At 38.4% G+C, this 26,312-nt stretch overlaps 1 protein-coding gene across 1 annotated transcript in view; it reads right to left on the bottom strand.

Moving 5' to 3' along the window:
• SMC1B (structural maintenance of chromosomes 1B) overlaps window positions 1-26,312 on the bottom strand; it is an 86,833-nt gene that overhangs the window by 59,884 nt on the left and 637 nt on the right. The window contains exons 2-5 of the mRNA XM_007454089.1: window positions 7,587-7,775; window positions 4,434-4,546; window positions 4,140-4,343; window positions 585-823 (exon numbers count right to left, since the gene is read on the bottom strand). Coding sequence (XP_007454151.1) covers window positions 585-823; window positions 4,140-4,343; window positions 4,434-4,546; window positions 7,587-7,775 — 745 coding nt within the window. The remainder of the gene's footprint in view (window positions 1-584; window positions 824-4,139; window positions 4,344-4,433; window positions 4,547-7,586; window positions 7,776-26,312) is intronic.

Here is a 26,312-nt window from a genome sequence, read left to right as displayed (position 1 = left end):
CAAAAAATAATAATAATGATGTCATGCTGATACTATGATATCTTAGATGATATGCCATATAACATATACGATATATATTTTTTAAGTTTTGGTATAGCCACTTTACTTATTTATTTACTTATTTATTTATTGTCCACATCATGCAGCTTGTGGGATTTTAGTTCCCCGACCAGGGATCGAACGGGGCCCTCAGCAGTGAGAGTGCAGTCGTAACCACTGGACCACCAGGGAATTCCTCATATATGATATTTGACGTCAATCCCTGATATAATGTGATGATAACGGCATTTTACCTCTGTGGTCTTCTTCCCCCAAACCCATAAACGCTGTCTAATTATGAGAAAACTAACAGACAAATCCTAATTGAGATACTAAAAATATAAGATGTTATAAGTGAGAGAAATTGAGTGTGGGGAATATGGGAACTCTCTGTACTATCTTTAGAATTTTTTCTGTATATCTAAAAGTATTTCAAAGTAAAAAAGTTTATTTAAAAGATCAACTTTCAAAGTGTCACTTATATTTTTATTTTTTCTATCAATCTACATAAAATCCAACTGTTAATAACTATTTTGAAAACTCACTTTAATTCTTTTTCTGTTTGTTGCAGTTGTCTGCTTAACATTCCATGTTCCTTCTTCTTGGCTTTAACTATGTTTTCATGACTAGAAAGAGACTCTTTTGTGACACTCAAATCCTTATTCACACGGTCTAACTCACTGTTTAGGAAAGAAATTTTTTTCTCATTGTGATACAGTTGGAAAAGCTGCAGTTGTATCTTGTTTTTTTTCAGTTCTTCAAGGAGACTCTGGTAACGTTCTGCCTATAAAACAGTACAATTCAACAACAGTTAAAAGGGAGTATATTTTACATTGAACTTTCATAAACTCAACTAGAGTGCCAACAAATGATCGCTAATGAATTTTTATTTACATCATTAACAAATGTTATTCTTGCCAAAAGTACCATTATTTGGAGAAGGCTTCTGCATATGCTTCTACAATAAACTAGTAAAGGACTTTATTTTCTAAAATTTCTTTCTTTATTTTTGGCTGAGTTGGGTCTTTGTTGTAGTGCACGGGCTTCTCATCTCGGTGGCTTCTCTTGTTGTGGAGCACGGGCTCTAGGTATGCGGGCTTCAGTAGTTGAGGCTCAAGGGCTCTAGAGCTCAGGCTCAGAAGTTGTGGCACATGGGCTTAGTTGCTCCATGGCATGTGGGATCTTCCCGGACCAGGACACGAACCTGTGTCCCCTGAACTGGCAGGCGGATTCTTAACCACTGCACCATCAGGGAAGCCCAGTAAAGGATTTTATATTCATGCACTCAGTGGTATGGTGGTAAGAACCATGAAGGGCCACCCACTAACCAAGTCCTGTCCCATGTTTGTCTTGACCTCAGAGTTTGACAACCATGTCTGACATCAGCTTCCTCATTTGTAAACTGAAGGAAGTTATATGACTTTTAAGGTCCCCAGAGACTTTAAATTCAATGATTCCAGGTAAAATTCCTTCTATAGGATGTAATTTTTTCTAGGAATAGAACTAATAGGACTATTTTTTTTTTTTCTTTTTGCGGTACGAGGGCCTCTCACTGTTGTGGCCTCTCCTGTTGCAGAGCACAGGCTCTGGACGCGCAGGCCCAGCGGCCACGGCTCACGGGCCCAGCCGCTCCGCGGCACGTGGGATCCTCCCGGACCGGGGCACGAACCCGCATCCCCTGCATCGGCAGGCGGACTCTCAACCACTGCGCCACCAGGGAAGCCCTAATAGGACTATTTTAAAGTTCTAAATTATATGTGAGATGGAAGAATTTCTTTAGTATTTGTGCTATTAATAAAGAAAGAAAGGAAACTGCTGCCTTAAGAGGAAAGCTCTTAATCAATGAAATATTCCAAGTACTGGGTAAACGGCCATCTGCCAGGATGTTGTAAAAAATAACTGGGAAGGTGGACTACTCTAACTGTCCTTATAATTTTTAAAGGTCTTCAATTCTACACTGCTGTAAGCTGTTTGAGTATATTATGCATACTATAAGTTTGACTTTCACTTAACACCACCCCTTTCTACTGACAAAACCAAGGACATACACATACATACAAAAATGTGAAGAAAACAGAGAAACATCACTAATAAGGAACACATCCACTTTTCATTTATTTCTTCAAATATTTATTAATTGCCTATTGTGTGCCAAGCCCTCTTCTATGTACTGGAAATATAGTAGAAAACAAGATCGAAACAGTCTCTGCTCTTGTAAGTTTATAATCTAGTTATTTTAATGGGGCAGGGAGGGAAGAAGAGGAGTCAGAGATGAAATAAGCAAACAAATAATACACAAGATAATTTCATACAGCAAAATATGCTACAAAATAGGGACTTCCCTGGTGGTCCAGTGGGTAAGACTCCATGCTCCCAATGCAGGGGGCTCAGGTTCGATCTCTGGTCGGGGAACTAGATTCCGCATGCATGCCGCAACTAAGAAGTCCACGTGCCACAACTTAAAAAAAAAAAGATCGTGCATGCCGCAACGAAGACCTGGTGCAGCCAAAATAAATAAATAAATAAATAATAAATCTTAAAAACAAAAATGCTACAAAAGAAACAAAATAGAGTAATGCAATAGTACCAGGGAAGGGATGCTAATTTAGATTGGGGGCGTGGACAGCAAATGCCTGCCTGAGTACATGGCTTTTTTATGAAAACTTGAATGAGAGTACCAGCCATGTAAAAATCAGGTGTACAACTATCTAGGGAGAGGAAATAGCAAAATCTCCAGGATAGAAGGGAGCATGGTGTTTCCAATAAATAATAAAGGTCAGTGTGGTAGGAGAGTAGAGGAAGTTAAAGCTTCAGAGGTGAACAAGGGGCAGATCAGCAGGCTGGAAAGGGAGACTAGATTCTCAGTGCAATGGGAAGCACTGCTCTCGAAGAAGTTTTATGCAAGACAAAGACAGAATCTGATTTGCATTTGAAAAAGATTACTCTAAAGGCAGTTATCAACAATATACAAGGCACTACATTAGACATTGTGAAGGTCACCAAGAACTACCACAGAGGGACTTTCCTGGTGGCGCAGTGGTTGGGAATCCGCCTGCTAATGCAGGGGACACGGGTTTGAGCCCTGGTCCAGGAAGCCCCCACATGCCGCGGAGCAACTAAGCCCACGAGCCACAACTATTGAAGCCCGCGCACCTTGAGCCCTTGCCCCGCAGCAAGAGAAGCCTGTGCACTGCAATGCAGAGTAGCCCCCACTTGCCACAACTAGAGAAAGCCTGCGCGCAGCAATGAAGACCCAACGCAGCCAAAAAATTAATTAATTAATTTAAAAAAAAAAGAAAGAAAGAACTACCACAGAATGGCATTTGCAAAGTGTGGCTATGGCCTCCTAGAGTTTTACAGTTTCACTCTTTCACGGAACCCCTGAGGTCAAAACTAGTTTCATGATAATACTCAGATTTTATTTGCCTTTTTCACTGTGTTGACATCTGCACTGATGCTGTAAAAGCCAATGGAGGGTAAAGCTGCTAGGTCTTAACACAAATAAGATTTAATACAGAAGCAGATATGAGAATTCATCTGTCTTCTATTAAGCCAGATATTAAGGAGATTATAAAAAGGTAAAACAATACCACTCTTCTAATTATTTGGTTTTAGAAAACTCAGTTATTTTTCATAAAAATGTTACTTATGTTAATATGAAATGAGTTTATTATTGTTATTTTTACACTAATCATTAAAATATATTTTTAAAATGTCTCAGTTTTAATTTTAAATACAATACATATAAATAGATACAACCCACATGAACAGAAACTCTTTGGGGTCCTCAATAATTTTTAAAGTATAAGAGGACAAGATCCAAAAGTTTGAGAGCCTCTGCAATGTAAGATATAAATCCCTCAAGTTTAATTTTAGTTGGGAAAATCAGACATCTTTGCAGTGCAGGTTGTCCTGCCTATTTGGGAGAAAAAAACCTGAACAGTGGAAAATACATCAAAAAGTTTATCTTTGATGAATAATGGGCTTTATTTGTCTTATGTTATTAAAAGAATCTTTTTAGTAACCCCACACCAATACTTACAATTCTAACACAAAGTTTTTGTATCCAACACTTAATTGGTTACATCATGACACCTTACCTCTTCCTTCTCTAATTTTGCATGTTTACGCTCTGCAGCTACATTTTTTTTCTTATTAAAATTAAACTGTGCATCTTCTTCGGCTTTCTGTAACTTTCTTTTCTTTTCCTCATATTCTCCTATAAGCTGTCCTGAAGTGCTGATTTCCTCAAAAAACTGCGTTCTTTCTTTGGGTTTTTTCACTGAAATTGACTCCACAGTTCCCTTTTAAAAATAGTTAAGCACACCAACATATAAAATATAATGATATAGTTTCAAAATCATGAATAAAATAAAATACTACAAGCTATTTACCTGAAAAACTAGACAGTTCCGTGCTTTGACTATTATGCCTATCTTTTCTAACTCTGTGATATAAACAGAACGACTCACAGGACTATCATCAAAATAATATTCTGAGCATCCCCCTAAAATAAAAGAATAAAGGCTGTTATAGGAAGTATAAATACCAGACATATATCAACAACTACTGAAAGCTTAATAAAATTTTTTTCTTACTGAAATAGCCAGTTATGCAATAATATACATGTTAATAAATGCATTTAATCAGTCAACGAATATTGAGTGTCTACTACATGCCAAGGAGTGCTCTAAAGTGGTGAACATAACAGATGTCTGACCTCAAGGAGCTTATATCCTAATAATGGAGACAGACAAAAATGAGATATGTAAGTAAAATGACTATCATGCGAGGAAGTGTTAAGTGCTAAGGAGTAAAGTAGAGGGAGGAAGGGGGTGTGGTAGTCTCTGTGTAGGAGAAAGAGGCATTGCAATTTTAAATAGGATGGTGGAATGGTCTGAATGTTTGTGTCCCCACTAAATTCATATGATGAAATCCTAACCCCAAAGGTGATGGTGTTAGAAGGTGAGGCCTTTGGGAGGTGATTAGGTCATGACAGAGAAGCCCTCATGAATGGTATTAGTGTGCTTATAAAAAGATCCTACAAGGCTCCCTAGTCCCATCCACATGTGAGGATACAATGAAAAGTCTGCACAGAAGAGAGCCTTCCTCCAACCATGCTGGCACCCTAAGCATGTATTTTTAGCCCCCAGAACTGTGAGAAATAACTTTCTATAGTTTATAAGCTAAGAAGTCTGTGGTATCTTATTATAATAGCCCAAATGGACTAAGACAGATGAGCTGGGAAGAAGAACAAAGCTGGAGGCATCACACTTCCTGATCTGAAGTTACATTACAAAGCCACAGTAATCAAAGCAGTGTAGTACTGTCATAAAAACATACAGAACAATGGAATGGAATAGAGAGTCCAGAAAGAAATCTAAGTATCTATAGTTAACTGATCTTCAACAAAGGTGCCAAGAACACACAATGGGGAAAAGACAGTCTCTTCAATAAATCGTGTTGGGAAAACTGGATATCCACATGCAGAAGAATAAAATTGGACCCTTATACAAAATGGACACCATACCAAAAAATTAACTCAAAATGGATTAAAGACTTAAATGTAATACCTGAAACTATGAAACTACTAAAAGAAAACATAGGGAAAAAGTTTCTTGACATTGCTCTGGGCAATGATTTTTTTGGATATGATACCAAAAGCACAAGCAACAAAAGCAAAAATAGACAAGTGGAATTGTATCAAACTGAAAAGCTTCTACACAGCAAGGGAATCAATCAACAGAGTGCAAAAGGTAACCTACAGAGTGGGAGAAAATATTTTGGAACCACATATCTGACAGGGGTTAATATCCAAAATGAATAAGGAATTCATATAACTCAACAGCAAAAAACCAAATAACTCAATTTAAAAACGGGCAAAGAACCTGAATAGATATTTCTCAAAGGGTGACATACAGATGGCAAACAGGTATATTAAAGGGTGCTCAATAGTAGGAATCATCAGCAAAATGCAAATCAAAACCAAAATGAGATATTACCTCACGCCTGTTAGAATCAAAAAGACAAAAGACAAGTGTTGGTAGGATGTGAAGAAAAGGGAACCCTTGAATATTGTTGGTGGGAATATAAATTGGTACAGTCACTATTGAAAACAGTATGAAGATTCCTAAAAGAATTAAAAATAGAACTACCTTATGAGCCAGCAATCCCACTTCTGAGCATATATACAAAAAAAAATGAAATGTGTACCTTGAAGAGTTATTTGCACTCCTATGTTCACTGCAACATTATTCACAATAACTAAGATATGGAAACAACCTAAATGTCTTTCAATGGATGGCTGGATACAGAAAATGTAGGAATATTATTCAGCCTTAAAAAAGAAGGAAATCCTGCCATTTGTGACATCATGGATGAACCTGGAGGACATTATGGTAGTGAAATAAGCCACATACAGAAAGACAAGTACTGAATGATCTCATCTATGTGTGGAATCTAAAACAGTTAAACTCATAGAAGCAGAGAGTAGAATGGTGTTTGCCAGGGGCTTGGGGGAGGGGGAAATGGGGAGATGCGGGTCAAGGGGTACAAAGTTTCACTTATGCAAGATGAGTAAGTTCTGGAGATCTAAGTATAGCAATCAGACTATGGTTAACAATACTGTATAGTATAGTTCAAATTTGCTAGGAGGGTAGATCTTAAGTGTTCACACACACACAGAAAACAGTAACCGTGTGAGGTGATACATATGTTAATTAGCTTGACTGTGGCGATTATTTCACAATGTATATTAAAACATCAAGTTATACAATTTGAACATATACAATTTTTATTTGTCAATTATACCTCAATAAAGATGGGAAAAAATTAATTTATGATGGTTTATTAAGTAAATAGAGTAAGCTAGGGACTCTGACTGAGATGGAGACTTTTGATAAAAAAACTCCAAGAAAGTGAGAAAACTAACTAATGAAAATATCTAGGTGATAAAGTGGTGAAATACTTAAATTATGCACTAAGGTATATGTACATAATAATAAGTATTTCTAAAATTATCTGTGATTGAAGTTGAGGAAAGTTAATGAGAGTATTTATACATTAGAACATTAGAACCATGTTGTAGTGGCAGATTGAAAACAACAAAAAACAAAACCAAGAAACGTCTACTTACAGAGGCTCTGTAAACTCCCAGCATAAATAGAAAAAATATATATACATAACTCTCAATATTGTTTACTCAGGAAATACAGGGATTCATGAAAAAATCATAACAAAATACAAAGTCAAATATTTCACACAATTTGCTTTTTGGTGGTAGGAAAAACTTTCTAAACAAACCAAAAATACGCATTTAGTTAGTTCATCACTAGGAAAACCAGATAAATGTAAACAAAGAACCTCAGGAAGGACTTTTATGACATCACTGTCTTTGAGGTAGACTCCCTCCTTCATTTTAACCGAATAACCAGGGAGAAAAATGCTACTTGACAGTAGGGGAATTTGAATAAATATGTCTGCTTAAAGAAAAGTCCGGTGTAGAATCAAACAGGTTCTATTACTTGCTACCCAAGATAAAAAAATACCTCGGACAGTCCTTGCAAATGTTTTCTCTTCTCCACTTTCTTCCACGTATACAATTTTTACACTTGCAGAAGAAGAAACAGGTTTTCCAATATGTGCTCCATGAATAAGTTCTTGAATAGTTTTCACTCTTAAATTAGCTATTTTTTCTCCCATTACAAAACTAAGTGCATCCATTACATTAGATTTTCCTGGGGAAGGAGAGAAAAAGTTATTTATTCTTAATGATAAAAAACCTTGCCCAGAGCCAAAGAAACCAGGCTACCAAGGGCCAATACACATATCTAAATAGTACTGTCTTTTCTGTATTCAAAATGCATGTGACGGAACAATTTTATGTAGATAACTGGTTTCTATGCAGCTATGGTAGAGTATTAAGTTATCTAAATGTAAGGATCTATACATGGATCTAAGCCCCAGCTCTCTCCTGCTATTAAGTATTATACCATGGCAAATCACTTAACTTCTCTGAATTTCAGTTATCCCCACTTTATAAATTTTAAGTGTCACATATTTTTTAAAAATGGCTACCTCCAGGATTTTCCCAAAGGCTAGACTAGGGTTGCTAGAATATTTATGATTGGTATGTGTTGGTAGTGCAGAAAAGTTATATAGCATGTCCAAGCTTGCTATCTGCTGAAAGTCCTGCTTACAAGGTTAGCTGGCATCGTGGGATTGGGATTTGGATTCTGTGAGGGTTTCCACCACTTTCTGATAAGAATGTCTCACTGTGCCTAAACTGTTTATATAAACAATATGATTTATGCTGAATACTTGCTTTCTTTGTAGGAGTCTGGAATTTTGGTATGTGCTAGGCAGAGGTGCTTATGTGACCATTTCCCAATAAAAACCCTGGGGGTTGAGTCTTTAATGAGGTTCTTTGGTAAACAACATCTCACATGTGTTGTCACAACTCGTTGCTGGAGGAATTAAGCCTGTCCTGTGTGACTCCACTGGGGGAGGATTCGTGGAACCTTGCACTTGGTTTCCTCAGAGTTCCTCATGTGCCTTTTCCCTTTGCTGAGTTTGCTTTGTTTCCTTTTGCTGTTATGAGTAACAGTCCTGGGTACAACTATATGCTGAGTCCTGGGAGTCCTCCTAGTGAATCACTGAAACTGGGGGTAGTCTTGGGGACTCCCAACTCAAATGGCAAACTGTTCTCCAACCATGAGCCGATAGTTCAAGACAATTTCCAAGGTGCAATGTCATTTCAGCTACTACCATCTGTACTTAATTTTCTTTCTTTTTCACATTCATTCCCTCATATCCACAAGCAATTTAAATTTCTAGTGCCAAAAGCAGGGAAAGTAACATAAACAAGAGAATACTGCCAATCACTGGAAATATGGCTTAGTTTTAGAAGTTCATGATCTTTCTAAAAAGAACTAGACGTGGTTAAAAATGCTGCAAATGTATTTAACCAACAGGTATGAAACATGGCTTTTTTGGGTTAACTGATAATCTGCAGATTGAGAGCTATTGTAAGATGGTTACGTATATAGGGCCAAACGAACAACTGAATTATTAAGTCTGACAGTAACAGAATTAAACAGAAACTGGTTTTGGTCAATCCTTATTGAAAGTCTGCCTAAAATAAACACTTACCCATCCAAATTCATTCATTACATTAATTCTTTTGTGTGCTAGGTCATAAGGATACAGTAAAAGAACAGGAGAGATACAACTCTGTCTAACGAATGTTATAATCTATTAAGAAAGTCAAACAATAAACAAAAAAGAATTATATATTATAAGTAGCATGAGGAAACAAACTGAGTAATGAAATAGAGGGTAACTGGGAGAGGTAACTTCAGATAGGACAGTCAGGAAACATTTGTTAAGTGCCTAGCTTAACAACCACCTGTTGGCAAAAATGAATGAATTAATGAACCAAGTTAAGTTTTGTAATGGTCAGAACAGGAACCTCTGCTATAAATAATTCAAAACCAACATCAGGAAAATAATAATTCTGGAAGAGTTACCTTTTAGACTATCATCACTTGATGAAGATGAACCAAATATTCAAAGACATAAAAATTACAGTATCACTCTCCCATCTCAAAATCTCAATATCTGCCACTCATTTGCCCTCTTAGCAACAGCTGGTAAGTTTTTTTTAAATTAATTAATTAATTTATTTTTGCTGTGTTGGGTCTTCGTTTCTGTGCAAGAGCTCTCTCTAGTTGTGGCAAGCGGGGGCCACTCTTCATCGCAGTGCACGGGCCTCTCACTATCACGGCCTCTCTTGTTGCAGAGCACAGGCTCCAGACGAACAGGCTCAGTAGTTGTGGCTCACAGGCCTAGCTGCTCCGCGGCATGTGGGATCCTCCCAGACCAGGGCTCAAACCTGTGTCCCCTGCATTAGCAGGCAGACTCTCAACCACTGAGCCACCAGGGAAGCCCCATAAGTTCCTTTTTGATTTCAGCTCTGCATATCTCTTCCTATCTGCTCCTTCTTTACCATCCTTCTAGTTATTCAAGTACTCCTTACTCCCAAGAGCCTCCTAGCTGGACTCAACCTTCATTCTCTTGCCTCTTCAAATGCATTCATTCATTCTACAAACATTTATAGAACACCTATTAATCAGGCATTCTCCTAAGTACTCAGGCTAAAAAGAAACAGTATGTAGAATTTTCCCCTAAGGTACTTACAGTGGGGAATATGATCAATTTTTATTGAACCCCATTTTGTGCCAGACACTCCAAATCTATTATTTTATTCAGTCTTTGCAATAATCCTATGAGATAGATATTTAATTTGCATTTCATAAGTAAAAAAGCAGAGGCTCAAAGTCAAACAAATCATGTTTTGGGGTTAGGCGTCTGATTCCAAAATCTATACTCTTCCCACTAAAAGGAGGAAATTATAACTTACTATAGTAAGTTCTAAGATAAAATTAACACAAAGAACTATGAAGCACTTAAGAGAAGCACTAACTACTGGAGACTCTGAGTAGACTCTGCAGGAGATAATTCTGGGCTAAGTTTTAAAGAATAAGTAGAAGTCTGGGGAGGCAGTGCTGAAGGTAAACATAACCACTCCAGGAAAACATGACAGCTTGATCATTAGTAGAAATGGGAAAGCAAGGTACCATTCCAGTGAGAAAAGGGTAAGTAATGATATAGAGGTGGAGCAAAGCTTACACGGTTGGAAATGATAAGAGAGAAATAAACTTCATGCTGAAGATTATGTGAAGCCATAAAGGATTTCTGGAATAGCAGTGACGTTTTCAGATACATTTTATAAGCATTTCTGAGATAACAACCCACAAGAAAAATGGGCAAAGGACATAAAACGGCAATTCAGAGAAACAGAAATACAAAAGGCCCTTAACCATATGAAAAGACACTTGAGCTCAGTCATAATAAGAGAAATGTAAATTAAAACTGTTTTGACTACCATTTCTCACTCACTAGACTGGCAAAAATCCAAAATTTTGAAAACATATTCTTAAACAGGACCTCTCATTAAATTACTGTTGGGAGTACAAAATGATACAACCACTATGGGGGGTAATTTGGCAATAGCTAACTAAATTATAACTTAGCTTTTAAACCAGCAATTCCACTTCTGGAAATCTATCTCCCTGATACATGTACAAAACTACACAATGGCAAATACACAATTATACAATTATAAGTCATTTCTAACAGAAGTAGATTGGAAACAACTTAAGTGTCCAAAAATTAAAGGACCACTTGAAATAACTATGTAACAGCCACACAATGGAGAATTACACAGCAACAAGAGAACAGAAGAAGAAGTGGGAAATGAAAAAAGAAAAGTACATAACAGCATATATAGCAAAAAACCAAATATGGACTTTTACTTAAAGAAAAAGTGTGGGGTTGTGAATAACAATACACACATATTTGCTAGCATTTGCAAAAAGCAACACTGAAGGATAATCAAGAAATTAATGGTTATGTATAGAAGGTGAAGAAGAGCGGGACACAGAAACTGAGTTGGACCCCTTCTGTTTGCCTCACGCTGCTTCTGCCTTTATCCACAAGCTCTCGTGCCTTTGAGCTTCTAGCTGGATTTGGCCAGTGGAGAGCCCTGGCAGGAGGGAAGAAGGGAAAAGAGTGGGGTCAGGGTATTTACTTCCCTATTTTCCTCTGTAAGGCGGCTTCTGACTTGCTGTGCCCTTCAACACCAGGTCACTGGCTTTTTGAAGTTCCTTGTGGGTTCCTTCCTCTCTGAGCCTGGGGTGGCAGCAGCTCCACTGCTGCTAGCTGTGTGATTCCTCTATTCCTTGGGATTCCTCTACAGCCCTCCCACACCTTTGTAATTAGTCCCTTTGTAAATAAATCTTCCTCAAACTGTCCTAATTTGAGTGTGCCACTTGTTTCCTGTTGGGACCCTAACAGATACAGGCAGCAGGGGTAGAAGCAAGATTTCTGTGTATACTTTTCCATAGCGTTTTTTTTTTTTTTTTTGTGGTACGCGGGTCTCTCACTGTTGTGGCCTCTCCCGTTGCAGAGCACAGGCTCCGGACACGCAGGCTCAGCGGCCATGGCTCACGGGCCCAGCCGCTCCGCGGCACGTGGGATCTTCCCAGACCGGGACACGAACCCGTATCCCCTGCATCGGCAGGCGGACTCTTCAACCACTGCGCCACCAGGGAGGCCCTCTCTATAGAGTTTTGACCTTTAAAGTATGTATATGCATTCCTGATTTAAAAAATAAAAAAACCTAAATTGAAAAAATCCCATAAATGAAAACAATCAAACAAGTAAACTTAACTGAATATTAAATTGGTAACGTAGGCATACTGAGAAATGATTTATTTCAAGGGACTTCAGATCACAGAATTCTGACTGTACATTCTTAGTAGGATGGATTCTAAGAACCAAAAAGAAGTACAAAGGAATTTTAAATTTCCTTCAGTTGCTTTATCATTTATAATGTTATTGGTAGTTTAAGACAGTTTTCTTTATATTTAAGTTAAAGCAAATAAGTAATTATATTAGTCATGTTAGGAAATAAGATTTTCAGAGTAAGAAAAAATATTTACAATGACAAAAAGCAAGGAACAGTGAAAACACAGTTAAAAGTGAATGGAGGGGGCTTCCCTGGTGGCACAGTGGTTAAGAATCTGCCTGCCAATGCAGGGGAAACGGGTTCAAGCCCTGCTCTGGGAAGATCCCACATGCCACAGAGCAGCTAAGCCCATGAGCCACAACTACTGAGCCTGCGCGTCTAGGGCCTGTGCTCCACAACAAGAGAAGCCACGACAATGAGAAGCCCGCGCACCGCGCTGAAGAGTAGCCACCGCTCGCCGCAACTAGAGAAAGCCTGCACACAGAAATGAAGACCCAACACAGCCAAAAATAAATAAATAAATAAATAAATTTATTTTTAAAAAAAAGTGAATGGAGGGACTTCCCTGGTGGTGCAGTGGTTAAGAATCCACCTGCCAATGCAGGGGACACGGGTTCAAGCCCTGCTCCGGGAAGATCCCACATGCTGCAGAGCAACTAAGCCCGTGCGCCACAACTACTGAGCCTGCGCTTTAGAGCCCGCGAGCCACAACTACTGAGCTCACGCACCTAGAGCCTGTGCTCCGCAACAAGAGAAGCCACCGCAATGAGAAGCCCGCGCACCGCAACGAAGAGTAGCCCCTGCTTGCCACAACTAGAGAAAGCCCGCGCACAGCAACGAAGATCCAATGCAGCCTAATTAATTAAATTTTTAAAAAAGTGAATGGAAAAATATCAGCATGAACTCAAATTTTAAAAATTACTGTAACATGAAAAGATGTTCAAAATCATATTAGTAATTAGGAAAAAGCAGATCAAAACTATAATGAAATACCACTTCACATCAACTAGGATGGCTAAAAGAAATCAGACAAACAATAACAAACAACTGCTGGTGAAGATGTGGAGAAATCTGAACCCTTATTCATTGACAATGGAAATGTAAAGCCAGACACAAAGGGCCACGTATTGTATGATTCCATTTATATGAAATGTCCAGAACAGCTAAATCCATAGCGACAGAAAGTAGATTAATGGTTGCCAGGGACTGGGTAGAGAGGAGATAATGGGGAATGATTACTAATGGGTACAAGGTTTCTGTTTGGGATAATGAAAATATTCTAGAATTAGATAGTGATGATGGTTATACAACTCTATGAATATGCTAAACATCACTGAAGTGTACACTTTAAAAGGATGAATTTTATGATATGCAAATGACATTTCAATAAAGCTGTTATTAAAAAAAAAAAAGAACAAATCTGAAAAAGCACTTTATGCATTTTCTAGCCCCATCCTCTGAAATGACCCAGAACCACTGTTACCCAAATGCACTGAATATTGTAGTTCCCAGATGGCGGTCTTTAATACCTTACCTTCTAAAAAAACCCAGAAATCATTGGAGAAGTGGCTAATTCCAAGTCTGAGGCAGAGAAAATTGAAGATAAGCCTGAAAACTGGGACATCTTACGCTAGAAAGCAAGGAAGCTTTCAAATATTAACGAGGTCATGACCAAAGGACACAGGAGGCAGCTTGAAGGAGCTCCCACTGATTAAAGTTATGAAAATCTGAGCATCAAAAAGAATGATTTTGGTGGATTAAAAACACACTGTACCGGGCTTCCCTGGTGGCACAGTGGTTAAGAATCTGCCTGCTAATGCAAAGGACACGGGTTCAAGCCCTGGCTCAGGAAGATCCCATATGCCGTGGAGCAACTAAGCCCGTGCGCCACAACTACTGAGCCTGAGGTCTAGAGCCCGCAAGCCACAACTACTGAGCCCACATGCCACAATTACTGAAGCCTGTGTGCCTAGAGCCCATGCTCCGCAACAAGAGAAGCCACGACAATGAGAAGCCTGCACACTGCAACAAAGAGTAGCCCCCACTCACCACAACTAGAGAAAGCCTGTGCACAGCAATGACGACCCAACACAGCTAAAAATAAATAAATAAATAAATTTATAAAAAAACAAAACAAAACACACTGTACCAATGAAAATCCAGGTGTCCTTTTTTTTTTTTTTTTTTTAACAGTATCCACCTTGTGAGCTGCTCAGTTTTCTCTGCTTCTCCTTGCTCAAGAGTAGGACAGAAGCGAATATATCTGTGAAGAAAAATGAGTGTCTTCGGCTGAGCAGGCAGCAAGAAAGGGAGGATCACTTGGGAAGTTCTTCAGTGCCTGATTAAGCTGTGCCAAGCGCAGAAAAAGTTTGCTGACCCCTGCTCTAGACTCAGAAATGGAATGTTGCATAGATGACCAGAGAGAAAAATAATAGGATTTAAAAGAAAGGTGAAGACAGCAGAAGCAAGAACAACTACAATCCGGCAGCCTGTGGAACAAAAACCACATTCACAGAAAGACAGACAAGATGAAAAGGCAGAGGGCTATGTACCAGATGAAGGAACAAGATAAAACCCCAGAAAAACAAGTAAATGAAGTGGAGATAGGCAACCTTCCAGAAAAAGAATTCAGAATAATGATAGTGAAGATGATCCAGGACCTCGGAAAAAGAATGGAGGCAAAGATCGAGAAGATGCAAGAAATGTTTAACAAAGACCTAGAAGAATTAAAGAACAAACAAACAGAGATGAACAATACAGTGACTGAAATGAAAACTACACTAGAAGAAATCAATAGCAGAATAACTGAGGCAGAAGAACAGATAAGTGACCTGGAAGACAGAATGGTGGAATTCACTGCTGCGGAACAGAATAAAGAAAAAAGAATGAAAAGAAATGAAGACAGCCTAAGAGACCTCCGGGACACCATTAAACACAACAACATTCACATTATAGGGTCCCAGAAGGAGAAAAGAGAGAGAAAGGACCTGAAAAAATATTTGAAGAGATTATAGTTGAAAACTTCCCTAACATGGGAAAGGAAATAGCCACCCAAGTCCAGGAAGCACAGAGAGTCCCATACAGGATAAACCCAAGGAGAAACATGCCAACATAGTAATCAAATTGGCAAAAATTATGGCAAAAATTAAAGACAAAGAAAAATTATTGAAAGCAGCAGGGAAATACGACAAATAACATACAAGGGAACTCCCATAAGGTAAACAGCTGATTCCTCAGCAGAAACTCTACAAGCCAGAAGGGAGTGGCATGATATACTTAAAGTGATGACAGGGAAGAACCTACAACCAAGATTACTCTACCCGGCAAGGATCTCATTCAGATTCAATGGAGAAATCAAAAGCTTTACAGACAAGCAAAAGCTAAGAGAATTCAGCACCACGAAAGCAGCTCTACAACAAATGCTAAAGGAACTTCTCTAAGTGGGAAACACAAGAGAAGAAAAGGACCTACAGAAACAAACCCAAAACAATTAAGAAAATGGTCTTAGGAACATTCATATCGATAATTACCTTAAACATAAATGGATTAAATGCTCCAACCAAAAGACACAGGCTTGCTGAATGGATAAAAAAAAAAGACAGCATATATATACTGTCTACAAGAGACCCACTTCAGACCTAGGGACACATACAGACTGAAAGTGAGGGGACGGAAAAAGATACTCCATGCAAATGGAAATCAAAAGAAAGCTGGAGTAGCAATACTCATATCAGATAAAATAGACTTTAAAATAAAGAATGTTACAAGAGACAAGGAAGGACACTACATAATGATCAAGGGATCAATCCAAGAAGAAGATATAACAATTACAAATATATATGCACCCAACATAGGAGCACCTCAATACATAAGGCAACTGCTAACAGCTATAAAAGAGGAAATTGACAGCGACACAATAATAGTAGGGGACTTTAAAACCTCACTTACACCAATGGACAGATCATCCAAAATGAAAATAAATAAGGAAACAGAAGCTTTAAATGACACAATAGACCAGATAGATTTAATTGATATTTAGAGGACATTCCATCCAAAAACAGCAGATTACACTTTCTTCTCAAGTGTGCACAGAACATTCTCCAGGACAGATCACATCTTGGGTCACAATTCAAGCCTCAGTAAATTTAAGAAAACTGAAATCATATCAAGCATCTTTTCTGACCACAACACTACGAGATTAGAAATGAATTACAGGGAAAAAAACCGTAAAAAACACAAACACATGGAGGCTAAACAATACGTTACTAAATAACCAAGATCACTGAGGAAATCAAAGAGGAAATCAAAAAATACCTAGAGACAAATGACAATGAAAACATGACGATCCACAACCTATGGGATGCAGCAAAAGCAGTTCTAAGAGGGAAGTTTATAGCTATACAAGCCTACCTCAAGAAACAAGAAAAATCTCAAATAAACAATCTACCCTTACACCTAAAGGAACCAGAGAAAGAAGAACAAACAAAACCCAAAGTTAGCAGAAGGAAAGAAATCATAAAGATAAGAGCAGAAATAAACGAAATAGAAACAAATAAAACAATAGCAAAGATGAATAAAACTAAGAGCTGGTTCTTTGAGAAGATAAACAAAATTGATAAACCATTAGCCAGACTCAGCAAGAAAAAGAGGGAGAGGACTCAAATCAATAAAATTAGAAATGAAAAAGGAGAAGTTACAACAGACACCGCAGAAATACAAAGCATCCTAAGAGACTACTACAAGCAACTCTATGCCAATAAAATGGACAACCTAGAAGAAATGGACAAATTCTTAGAAAGGTATAACCTTCCAAGACTGAACCGAGAAGAAATAGAAAATACGAACAGACCAATTACAAGTAATGAAATTGAAACTGTGATTAAAAATCTTCCAACAAACAAAAGTCCAGGACCAGATGGCTTCACAGGTGAATTCTATCAAACATTTAGAGAAGAGCTAACACCCATCCTTCTCAAACTCTTCCAAAAAATTGCAGAGGAAGAAACACTCCCAAACTCATTCTATGAGGCCACCATCACCCTGATACCAAAACCAGACAAAGATACTACAAAAAAAGAAAATTACAGACCAATATCACTGATGAATATAGATGCAAAAATCCTCAACAAAATACTAGCAAACAGAATCCAACAGCACATTAAAAGGATCATACACCATGATCAAGTGGGATTTATCCCAAGGATGCAAGGATTCTTCAATATATGCAAATCAATCAATGTGATACACCATATTCACAAACTGAAGAATAAAAACCATATGATCATTTCAATAGATGCAGAAAAAGCTTTTGACAAAATTCAACACCCATTTATGATAAAAACTCTCCAGAAAGTGGGCAGAGAGGGAACCTACCTCAACATAATAAAGGCCATATACCACAAACCCACAGTAAACATCATTCTCAATGGTGAAAAACTGAAAGCCATTTCCTCTAAGATCAGGAACAAGACAAGGATGTCTACTCTCACCACTATTATTCAATATAGTTTTGGAAATCCTAGCCACAGCAATCAGAGAAGAAAAAGAAATAAAAGGAATACAAATTGGAAAAGAAGAAGTAAAACTGTCACTGTTTGCAGATGACATGATACTATACATAGAGAATCCTAAAGATGCCACCAGAAAACTACTAGAACTAATCAATGAATTTGGTAAAGCTGCAGGATACAAAATTAATGCACAGAAATCTCTTGCATTCCTATATACGAATGATGAAAAATCTGAAAGAGAAATTAAGGAAACACCCCCATTTACCATTGTAACAAAAAGAATAAAATACATAGGAATAAACCTACCTAGGGAGACAAAAGACCTGTATGCAAAAAACTATAAGACACCGATGAAAGAAATTAAAGATGATACCAACAGATGGAGAGATATATACCATGTTCTTAGATTGGAAGAATCAATATTGTGAAAATGACTATACTACCCAAAGCAATCTACAGATTCAATGCAATCCCTATCAAATTACCAATGGCATTTTTTATGGAACTAGAACAAAAAAAATCTTAAAATCTGTATGGAGACACAAAAGACCCCGAATAGCCAAAGCAGTCTTGAGGAAAAAAACGGAGCTGGAGGAATCAGACTCCCTGACTTCAAACTAAACTATACAAAGCTATAGTAATCAAGACAATATGGTACTGGCACAAAAACAGAAACATAGATCAATGGAACAAGATAGAAAGCCCAGAGATAAACCCATGCACCTACGGTCAACTAATATATGACAAAGGAGGGAAGGATATACAATGGAGAAAAGACGGTCCCTTCAATAAGAGGTGCTGGGAAAACTGGACAGCTACATGTAAAAGAATGAAATTAGAACACTCCCTAACACCATACACAAAAATAAACTCAAAAGGGATTAGACACCTAAATATAAGACTGGACACTATAAAACTCTTAGAGGAAAACATAGGAAGAACACTCTTTGACATAAATCACAGCAAGATCTTTTTTGATCCACCTCCTAGAGTAATGGAAATAAAAACAAAAATAAACAAATGGGACCTAATGAAACTTCAAAGCTTTTGCACAGCAAAGGAAACCATAAACGAGACAAAAAGACAACCCTCAGAATGGGAGAAAATGTTTGCAAATGAATCAACAGACAAAGGATTAATCTCCAAAATATATAAAGAGCTTCATATTAAAAAACCAAACAACCCAATCCAAAAATGGGCAGAAGACCTAAATAGACATTTCTCCAACGAAGACATAGAGATGGCCAAGAAGCACATGAAAAGCTGCTCAACATCACTGATTATTAGAGAAATGCAAATCAAAACTATAACGAGGTATCACCTCACACCAGTTAGAATGGGCTTCATCAGAAAATGTACAAACATATGCTAGAGAGGGTGTGGACAAAAGGGAACCCTCTTGCACTGTTGGTGGGAATGTAAATTAATACAGCCACTATGGAGAACAGTATGGAGGTTCCTTAAAAAACTAAAAATACAATTACCATATGATCCAGCAATCCCACCACTGGGCATATACCCAGAGAAAACCATAATTCAAAAAGACACATGCACCCCAATGTTCACTGCAGTACTGTTTACAATAGCCAGGTCATGGAAGCAACCTAAATGCCCATCAACAGACGAATGGATAAAGAAGATGTGGTACATATATACGATGGAATATTACTCACCCATAAAAAGGAACGAAATTGGGTCACTTGTTGAGACGTGGATGGATCTAGAGACTGTCATACAAAGTGAAGTAAGTCAGAAAGAGAAAAACAAATATCGTATATTAACGCATATATGTGGAACCTAGAAAAATGGTACACATGAACTGGTTTGCAGGGCAGAAACTGAGACACAGATGTAGAGAACAAACGTATGGACACCAAGGGGGTAAAGCGGCGGGGGTAGGGTGGGGTGGTGGTGTGATGAACTGGGCGATTGGGATTGACATGTATACACTGATGTGTATAAAACTGATGACTAATAAGAACCTGCTGTATAAAAAAGTAAATAAAATAAAATTCAAAAAAAATAAAATAAAAGGTGAAAAAAAAATCCATGTGTCCATAATGATACCAACAACAAAAAAAGAAAAACTCACTTTCACTATTTGCCCTATTAAAACTCTTTTCTGGGCTTCCCTGGTGGCACAGTGGTTGAGAGTCTGCCTGCCGATGCAGGGGACACGGGTTCGTGCCCCAGTCCGGGAAGATCCCACATGCCGCAGAGCAGCTGGGCCCGTGAGCCATGGCCGCTGAGCCTGTGCGTCCGGAGCCTGCGCCCACGATGGGAGAGGCCACAACAGTGAGAGGCCCGCATACCGCAAAAAACCCCCAAAACTCTTTTCTTTGAAAATACAACTAAAAGGGGCACGCATTTATTCTGATCTTACAGTGCAAACTGCACTTTACATTAATCAAATAACCCCAATTAATGAAGTAAAACATTTTTTTCAAATATGGGAATATCATCCAATGAATGTAGAAAGCATGACAGGATTAGAAAAACCTGGTTTTGCAAACCTGAATGAAATACTGGCTCAGGCAAGATTATTAATTGGCATTAAAACCATTTGGGTAAATGGTTGATAGAGAATATTTATATAATGCCAAAGTAACACTAGAACACTAGGCTAGAGAGAAAGGTTACAGCTAACTGCATAATGGAGAGATCATTGTCACCACCCTAATCCAGGGGTCAATCTTAGCATCACCAGATATTATGTGATATAAGGTAATGTGAAGTACACAATAGCACCTAAAATGAAGTGTAGCCAAAAATCTTTAATTTCAAACCATCAACTTTTTAGACATCTTCCAGTTCAAAAAAATAGAGGGGATAGAGGAACAAACTAAACTACACCATAAGGAAGCAATCAGACACATCTAAACATTCTATGGAAAAATGTTTTCAACCTTTTCAACCTTTTCAATGAGTCTGTTATAAATTAAAAAAAGAACTATGCTAAATTAATAGAGATCTAAGGGATTGTTAAATCAGATGCAATATGTGATTCTGGGATGGAAAATGGTTTGGTCAAAGAACACTATGGAGTAAACTGAGGAAATGTGAATTTGAGCTGTGCATCAGATGAAATGCACTAAGAAAGAAAGGTGAGGATAATTGTCTGAAAAGAGTGAGTTAGACAACAGTATGTATTGTATAACCTCATTTTCATTAAAAAAAAAGTTTGCATGGAAAAAGATCTACATGGACATGTCCTAAGGTATTACAATAGTACTCTCTGGATTGTGGGAATACGTTTTTATTTTTTACTCGTTTATTTTCTAATTTTTTACAATTCATATATAGTGCTTTTGTAATAATAAAATATTATTTTTAAGAATTCAGCTGCCATTCTGGATTATCTAAAATGGTTTTTAAAAATAACATTTTTATCCTGATTAGAACAGTAAACCATTCAATGTAGGGTTTTGGAAAACAGAAAAGCATTTTAAAAATCACCTGAAAAATCACACCATCTGGAAAAAACTATTGATGGAAATGGATATTGAATTTTGTCAAATGCCTTTTCCTCAAAAAAATAAAATGAATCTTCTTTCTTGCAGGAACAAATGAAGATTACTGTGGCAGCAGTGTGCCACATGGATTAAAGTAGGGTAAGACGAGAGGTTGGGAACTTAGCTAAAAGGTGACTGCATTAATCCAAGGAAGAAATGATGAGTGTGAAATAAAGTGATAGCAGCGGCAACTGAGGGAAGAGGACAAGGTTATTAAGGAGGCAGGACTGGAATGATGGGTAATGTATTGGCTGTGACAGGGGGAATTTATCAAGGATGATGGAGAATTTATTAAGGTAGCAGCCATATGAAACCCTGTGAGAAAGGCATTCTAAGTCCAAGGAACAGAAAATGCTAAAACCCAGAAATAGCAATGAGCTTGGCCTGTATAAGGAAAGCTAAAAAAGCAATTCTGGGGCTTCCCTGGTGGCGCAGTGGTTGAGAGTCCGCCTGCCGATGCAGGGGACGTGGGTTCGTGCCCCGGACCGAGAGGATCCCACATGCCGCGGAGCGGCTGGGCCCGTGAGCCATGGCCCCTGAGCCTGCGCATCTGGAGCCTGTGCTCAGCAACGGGAGAGGCCACAACAGTGAGAGGCCCACATATCACAAAAAAAAAAAAAAAAAAAAAAAAAGCACTTCTGACCAGAGAACAGTAAATGTGGAGGAAGAGAGTATTTGAGAAGAGAAACATACAGGGGTCAGATTATAAAGGGCTTTGTGGATCATGGTAAGAAATATGGATTTTACTCCAAGTGCAGTGAGAATGCACTGCACAGAGACAAAAAAGGAAGCAGAAGGACCTATTAGGAGATTATAGCGATAGTCCAAATGAGAGCTCTAGCAGCTTCAACTGTAATAGTGAAGAGTGGCGAGAAACAATTGGATTCAGGATGCATTTCAGAGGTAGAGTCATTAAGATTTATAGGCGACTGGATGAGGAAAGTGGGGTGTAGAAGGTAAAAGGAGGAATCAAGAATTACTCTGGCTGTCTGAATAAATGAGTAAATTGTGCCCTTTACTGAGCTGGTAAAGACCTAAGAAGGAACAGGTTTGTTGTTTGGTAGTGGTGGGGGAGAGGAAATTAACTACTCTTCCTGATTATATTGTTTTAGATGGCTACTAGAAATAGGAAATTAAATGCTAAATATTATAGGCTGGAAATATAATTTGGAAAGTCAGTAGCTTAAGGATGGCACTGGATAAGACCACCTGGGGAAAGGAGGGAGAGATGAAACGTGGTCTACCTTGCCTCCTTGACAGCAAGGCCTTCCCATGACCAACTTCTTTTAAAACACCTCCAGCATTTACTATTCCCCTCCCTTGTTTCTCTTTAAAACTTAACACTTTAGGGGCTTCTGTGGTGGCGCAATGTTTAAGAATCCGGGTTTGATGTATAACTGACTCACTCTGTTATAAAGCAGAAACTAACACACCATTGTAAAGCAATTATACCCCAATAAAGATGTTAAAAAAAAAGAATCCGGGTTTGAGCCCTGGGCCGGGAAGATCCCACATGCCACGGACCAACTAAGCCCGTGCGCCACAGCTACTGAGCCCGCGCTCTAGAGCCCGCAAGCCACAACTACTGAACCCACAGGCTGCAACTACTGAATCCCGTGCACCTAGAGCCTGTGCTCCACAAGAGAAGCCACCGCAGTGAGAAGCCCGCGCACTGCAACAAAGAGCAGCCCCCGCTCACCGCAACTAGACAAAAGCCCGCACACAGCAACGAAGACCCAACGCAGCCAAAAATAAATAAATTTATTAAAAATAAACAAAAAAACCCCAAAAAACCCCTTAACACTTTAATATTCTATATACTTTTCATATTTAGTTTGTTGTCTCTCTGCACTTGAATGTCAGTTCTATACAGGCAGAAATTTTTATATCACGTTCACTGATGAATCCCCAACAACCTAGAACAGTGCACGGCACACAGTAGGCACTCAAATACTTTTAAATGAATGAAATACTGCTGAAATGTCAAACAGGATGAGGACAGGGAACTAACTGCTGACTTTTATAAGATATAGCTCAACAGTGACCTAGATAAGTGTCGTTTCAGTAGACTTTGAGGCTGAGAACTGAATCAAGGCAGCTGAGAAGAGAATGGAACTACAGACAATGGTTTCAGAGAGTTTTGCTGTACTGATAAAAAAAAAAAATGGGGCAATAGCCTAAGGAGACAGTGAGGTTCAAGGGATTTCCCCCCAAGCATTTCATCATAAAATTTTCAAACATACAAGAAAGTTGAAAGAAGTTCATAGTAAAAATCCATATATTTACCACTAAATTCTATAATTAACATTGTACTATACTTGCTTTTCACACATCAACTGATCCTCGATGTCCTGAGAGTGTTCATAAGGCATGTATGTATTTATGCCAATGAAAAGTATCCAATAAGGGAGAAAGATACAATTCAAGAGAGAAAGATAATAATTACAAAAGCAAAGAACTGAGGAGGGGACAGGATTCAAAGCACAAGTGGAGAGGATGGCCTTAGATAGACTCAGGCACCCTTGTGGTAGTTCACTGATAAAAATCCTTCAAAGTCTAACTTTTTTTTCCAGAAAGTTAAATATAAACTCTTCACTCTGGCAAGGACTTATCCAACAGAATTCCATTATATCCCACAACTTCCCTAAATATGCACTATATTCTGGCCAATTTGGACTATTACCTGCCCCACAAATACAATTTCACAAACCCCTGGACAAATACTCTTTATGCTTTGAGCCCAGCTCAAATGCCAACTCCTCTAGAAAACCTTTCCTAATCTTCACCTCTTCCTGCTCAAAACTCCCCAAATCAGATGTTGTATTTTTCTTGTTTAAAGTTTCATAAACAGTGTTATCTGGCTTTCTATTTCAATTACTGTGTCATTTTCTTATACTCCCTATACCTTCAGAGCAGGAGTTGTCTTAACCTACACATCTTCTTCTGCTCCTAACATTATATATAGGCAACAACCATTTATTTGCTGCATCTGAGTGGAAAACAAGAATGTTAAAATTTAAAATGAAAAATTTCTGCTACCCATAAAAAGCCCCAAGTTAGATTTTATTGAAAACAAACAAGGGACTTCCCTGGTGGTCCAGTGGTTAAGACTCCATGTTTCCAATGCAGGGGGTGAGGGTTCGATCCCTGGTTGGGAAACAGATCCCACATGCCATGTGGCGTGGCCAAAAAATTGAAAAAGTAAAAAAATTTAAAAATAAATAGATAAAAACAAACAAATGAGAACATGTCAAGTTTTGGCAGGTGGTGACAATAGAAAATTATTACAAAAAAGTATGACTAACTAAATTAAAGTATAACAGGAAATGAGCATGATGGGAAATTATCAATCAGTTTAACAAATTCTATCTGAATGTGCCAGTAGTTCTGTAAGATTTTAAAAAATGATGATCTACCAACAAGTGTTCAAATGAACATAAATAGAATATCATCCATTAAATCGGTCATGGATAAGTACTATATTGAGTTTGGGCCTTCATATAGCAAAAAGAATGTTAACACTTTAGGCAAAATTGAAAAATAAGTAAACCAGAAATTTCTGTTGTGGAGAGATGGTATTGAAGACACTGCTGAAATGATCCACACTGGCTTTACCCGGTTCTAAGCATAGTCTCTAGGATACCAGTGATTCTCTAGAGGGGAGCTGAGCTTCCAGGGCATGTGGATCTAGGGAGAGCAAGAGGATTTGTAAAGGCATTTTCACAATCACGTTAAGATATGTTGTTAATCACAAAAAGTATTTTTAAATTAGGAAAAGAAATAATATTATTTTGAAACTCGTTTGGCACTAGGTTAAACAAGTTCAAAACACCATTTTCACAGGATCTGGAATGGTAATGGGCATGTAGTTCAAGTGGACTAAATGATGTTCAAGAGTCTGCGCAGATACTCATTCCAAGTATTGCACTGTTTGGAGCTGTAAAATGTAACTGAGCAACCCTTCACATAATCACCGGTTAAAAGGTGAAAATCCGCTGGTGGTGGGCTCAGCAACTTCCCAATAAAAGAGTGGAGAAGGTTAGTTAGGGTAACAGTGCAGGAGTGATTCCAGTAATTATTTTTTCAATGTTTTCTGATAACAGAATAAAGTGAAAATGAGGAAATATATTACACAGAAGAGGCAAGGAAATCTTCAAATATGTGAATGCATCTAAGCTCAGGTATTCTTTCGCATATACTAAGTGCAAAAGAAAACCTTCAACAGCAGCTGTTTTTATAAGGCAACAGAAATTTCACAATAGTTTCACAGAAATTATATTCCAGATTTGGTGTGCAGGGAAAGCACACATTCAAGTGTCCTATTCATGTCTGTCAAGTAAATTGATTTACTGAGGCTAAGAAAGGAAAGCTGGGCTAAGAGAGCCAAACTGGAGACTCCAGATTTCAGAAGACTCTCAAGGTCACTATCCTTTTAGGCCCTACTCCACCTGCTCTGCTCATTACCCCACTGTTTCCCATCATGGAGCCAAAGGGAGCCTGGCCAGGCCCCAACTCCAGTTCAGACTCTGCCACTTACTGGGCAACTTTGGAAACTCATCTGGCCCCTCTGAACCTTAGTTTTCTCCACTGTAAAGTGGGGATCATAGCCATTTGTGAGGATTAAACAAAAAGAGCGGGGCCAGGAACTCAGGAATAAGCTCAACAAACGCGGCCATTTTCACAATATTCCTGCGAAGCTTCCTTGGATCCAAATGGTTGTTCGGGCTCCTTGGAACCAATGACTTCCTCCCGATCTCGCTCCCACTTAATCTTTTTGGATGAGAAAGGGAAGGGGATGGAGAGGAGAGGTGACCAAAGCTGATTAGAAGCCAAGCCCACAGGGTGGGGGGCAGGGTGGGGGTAGGTGAGGAGGGTCCAGGG

This window comes from Lipotes vexillifer, unplaced genomic scaffold, assembly GCF_000442215.2.
Source record: "Lipotes vexillifer unplaced genomic scaffold, Lipotes_vexillifer_v1.1 scaffold382, whole genome shotgun sequence".
In the NCBI taxonomy this organism is placed as follows: Eukaryota; Metazoa; Chordata; class Mammalia; order Artiodactyla; family Lipotidae; genus Lipotes; species Lipotes vexillifer.
The sequence above is the reverse complement of the archived record's forward strand: the minus strand, read 5'-3'. Positions and strand labels throughout refer to the sequence as shown.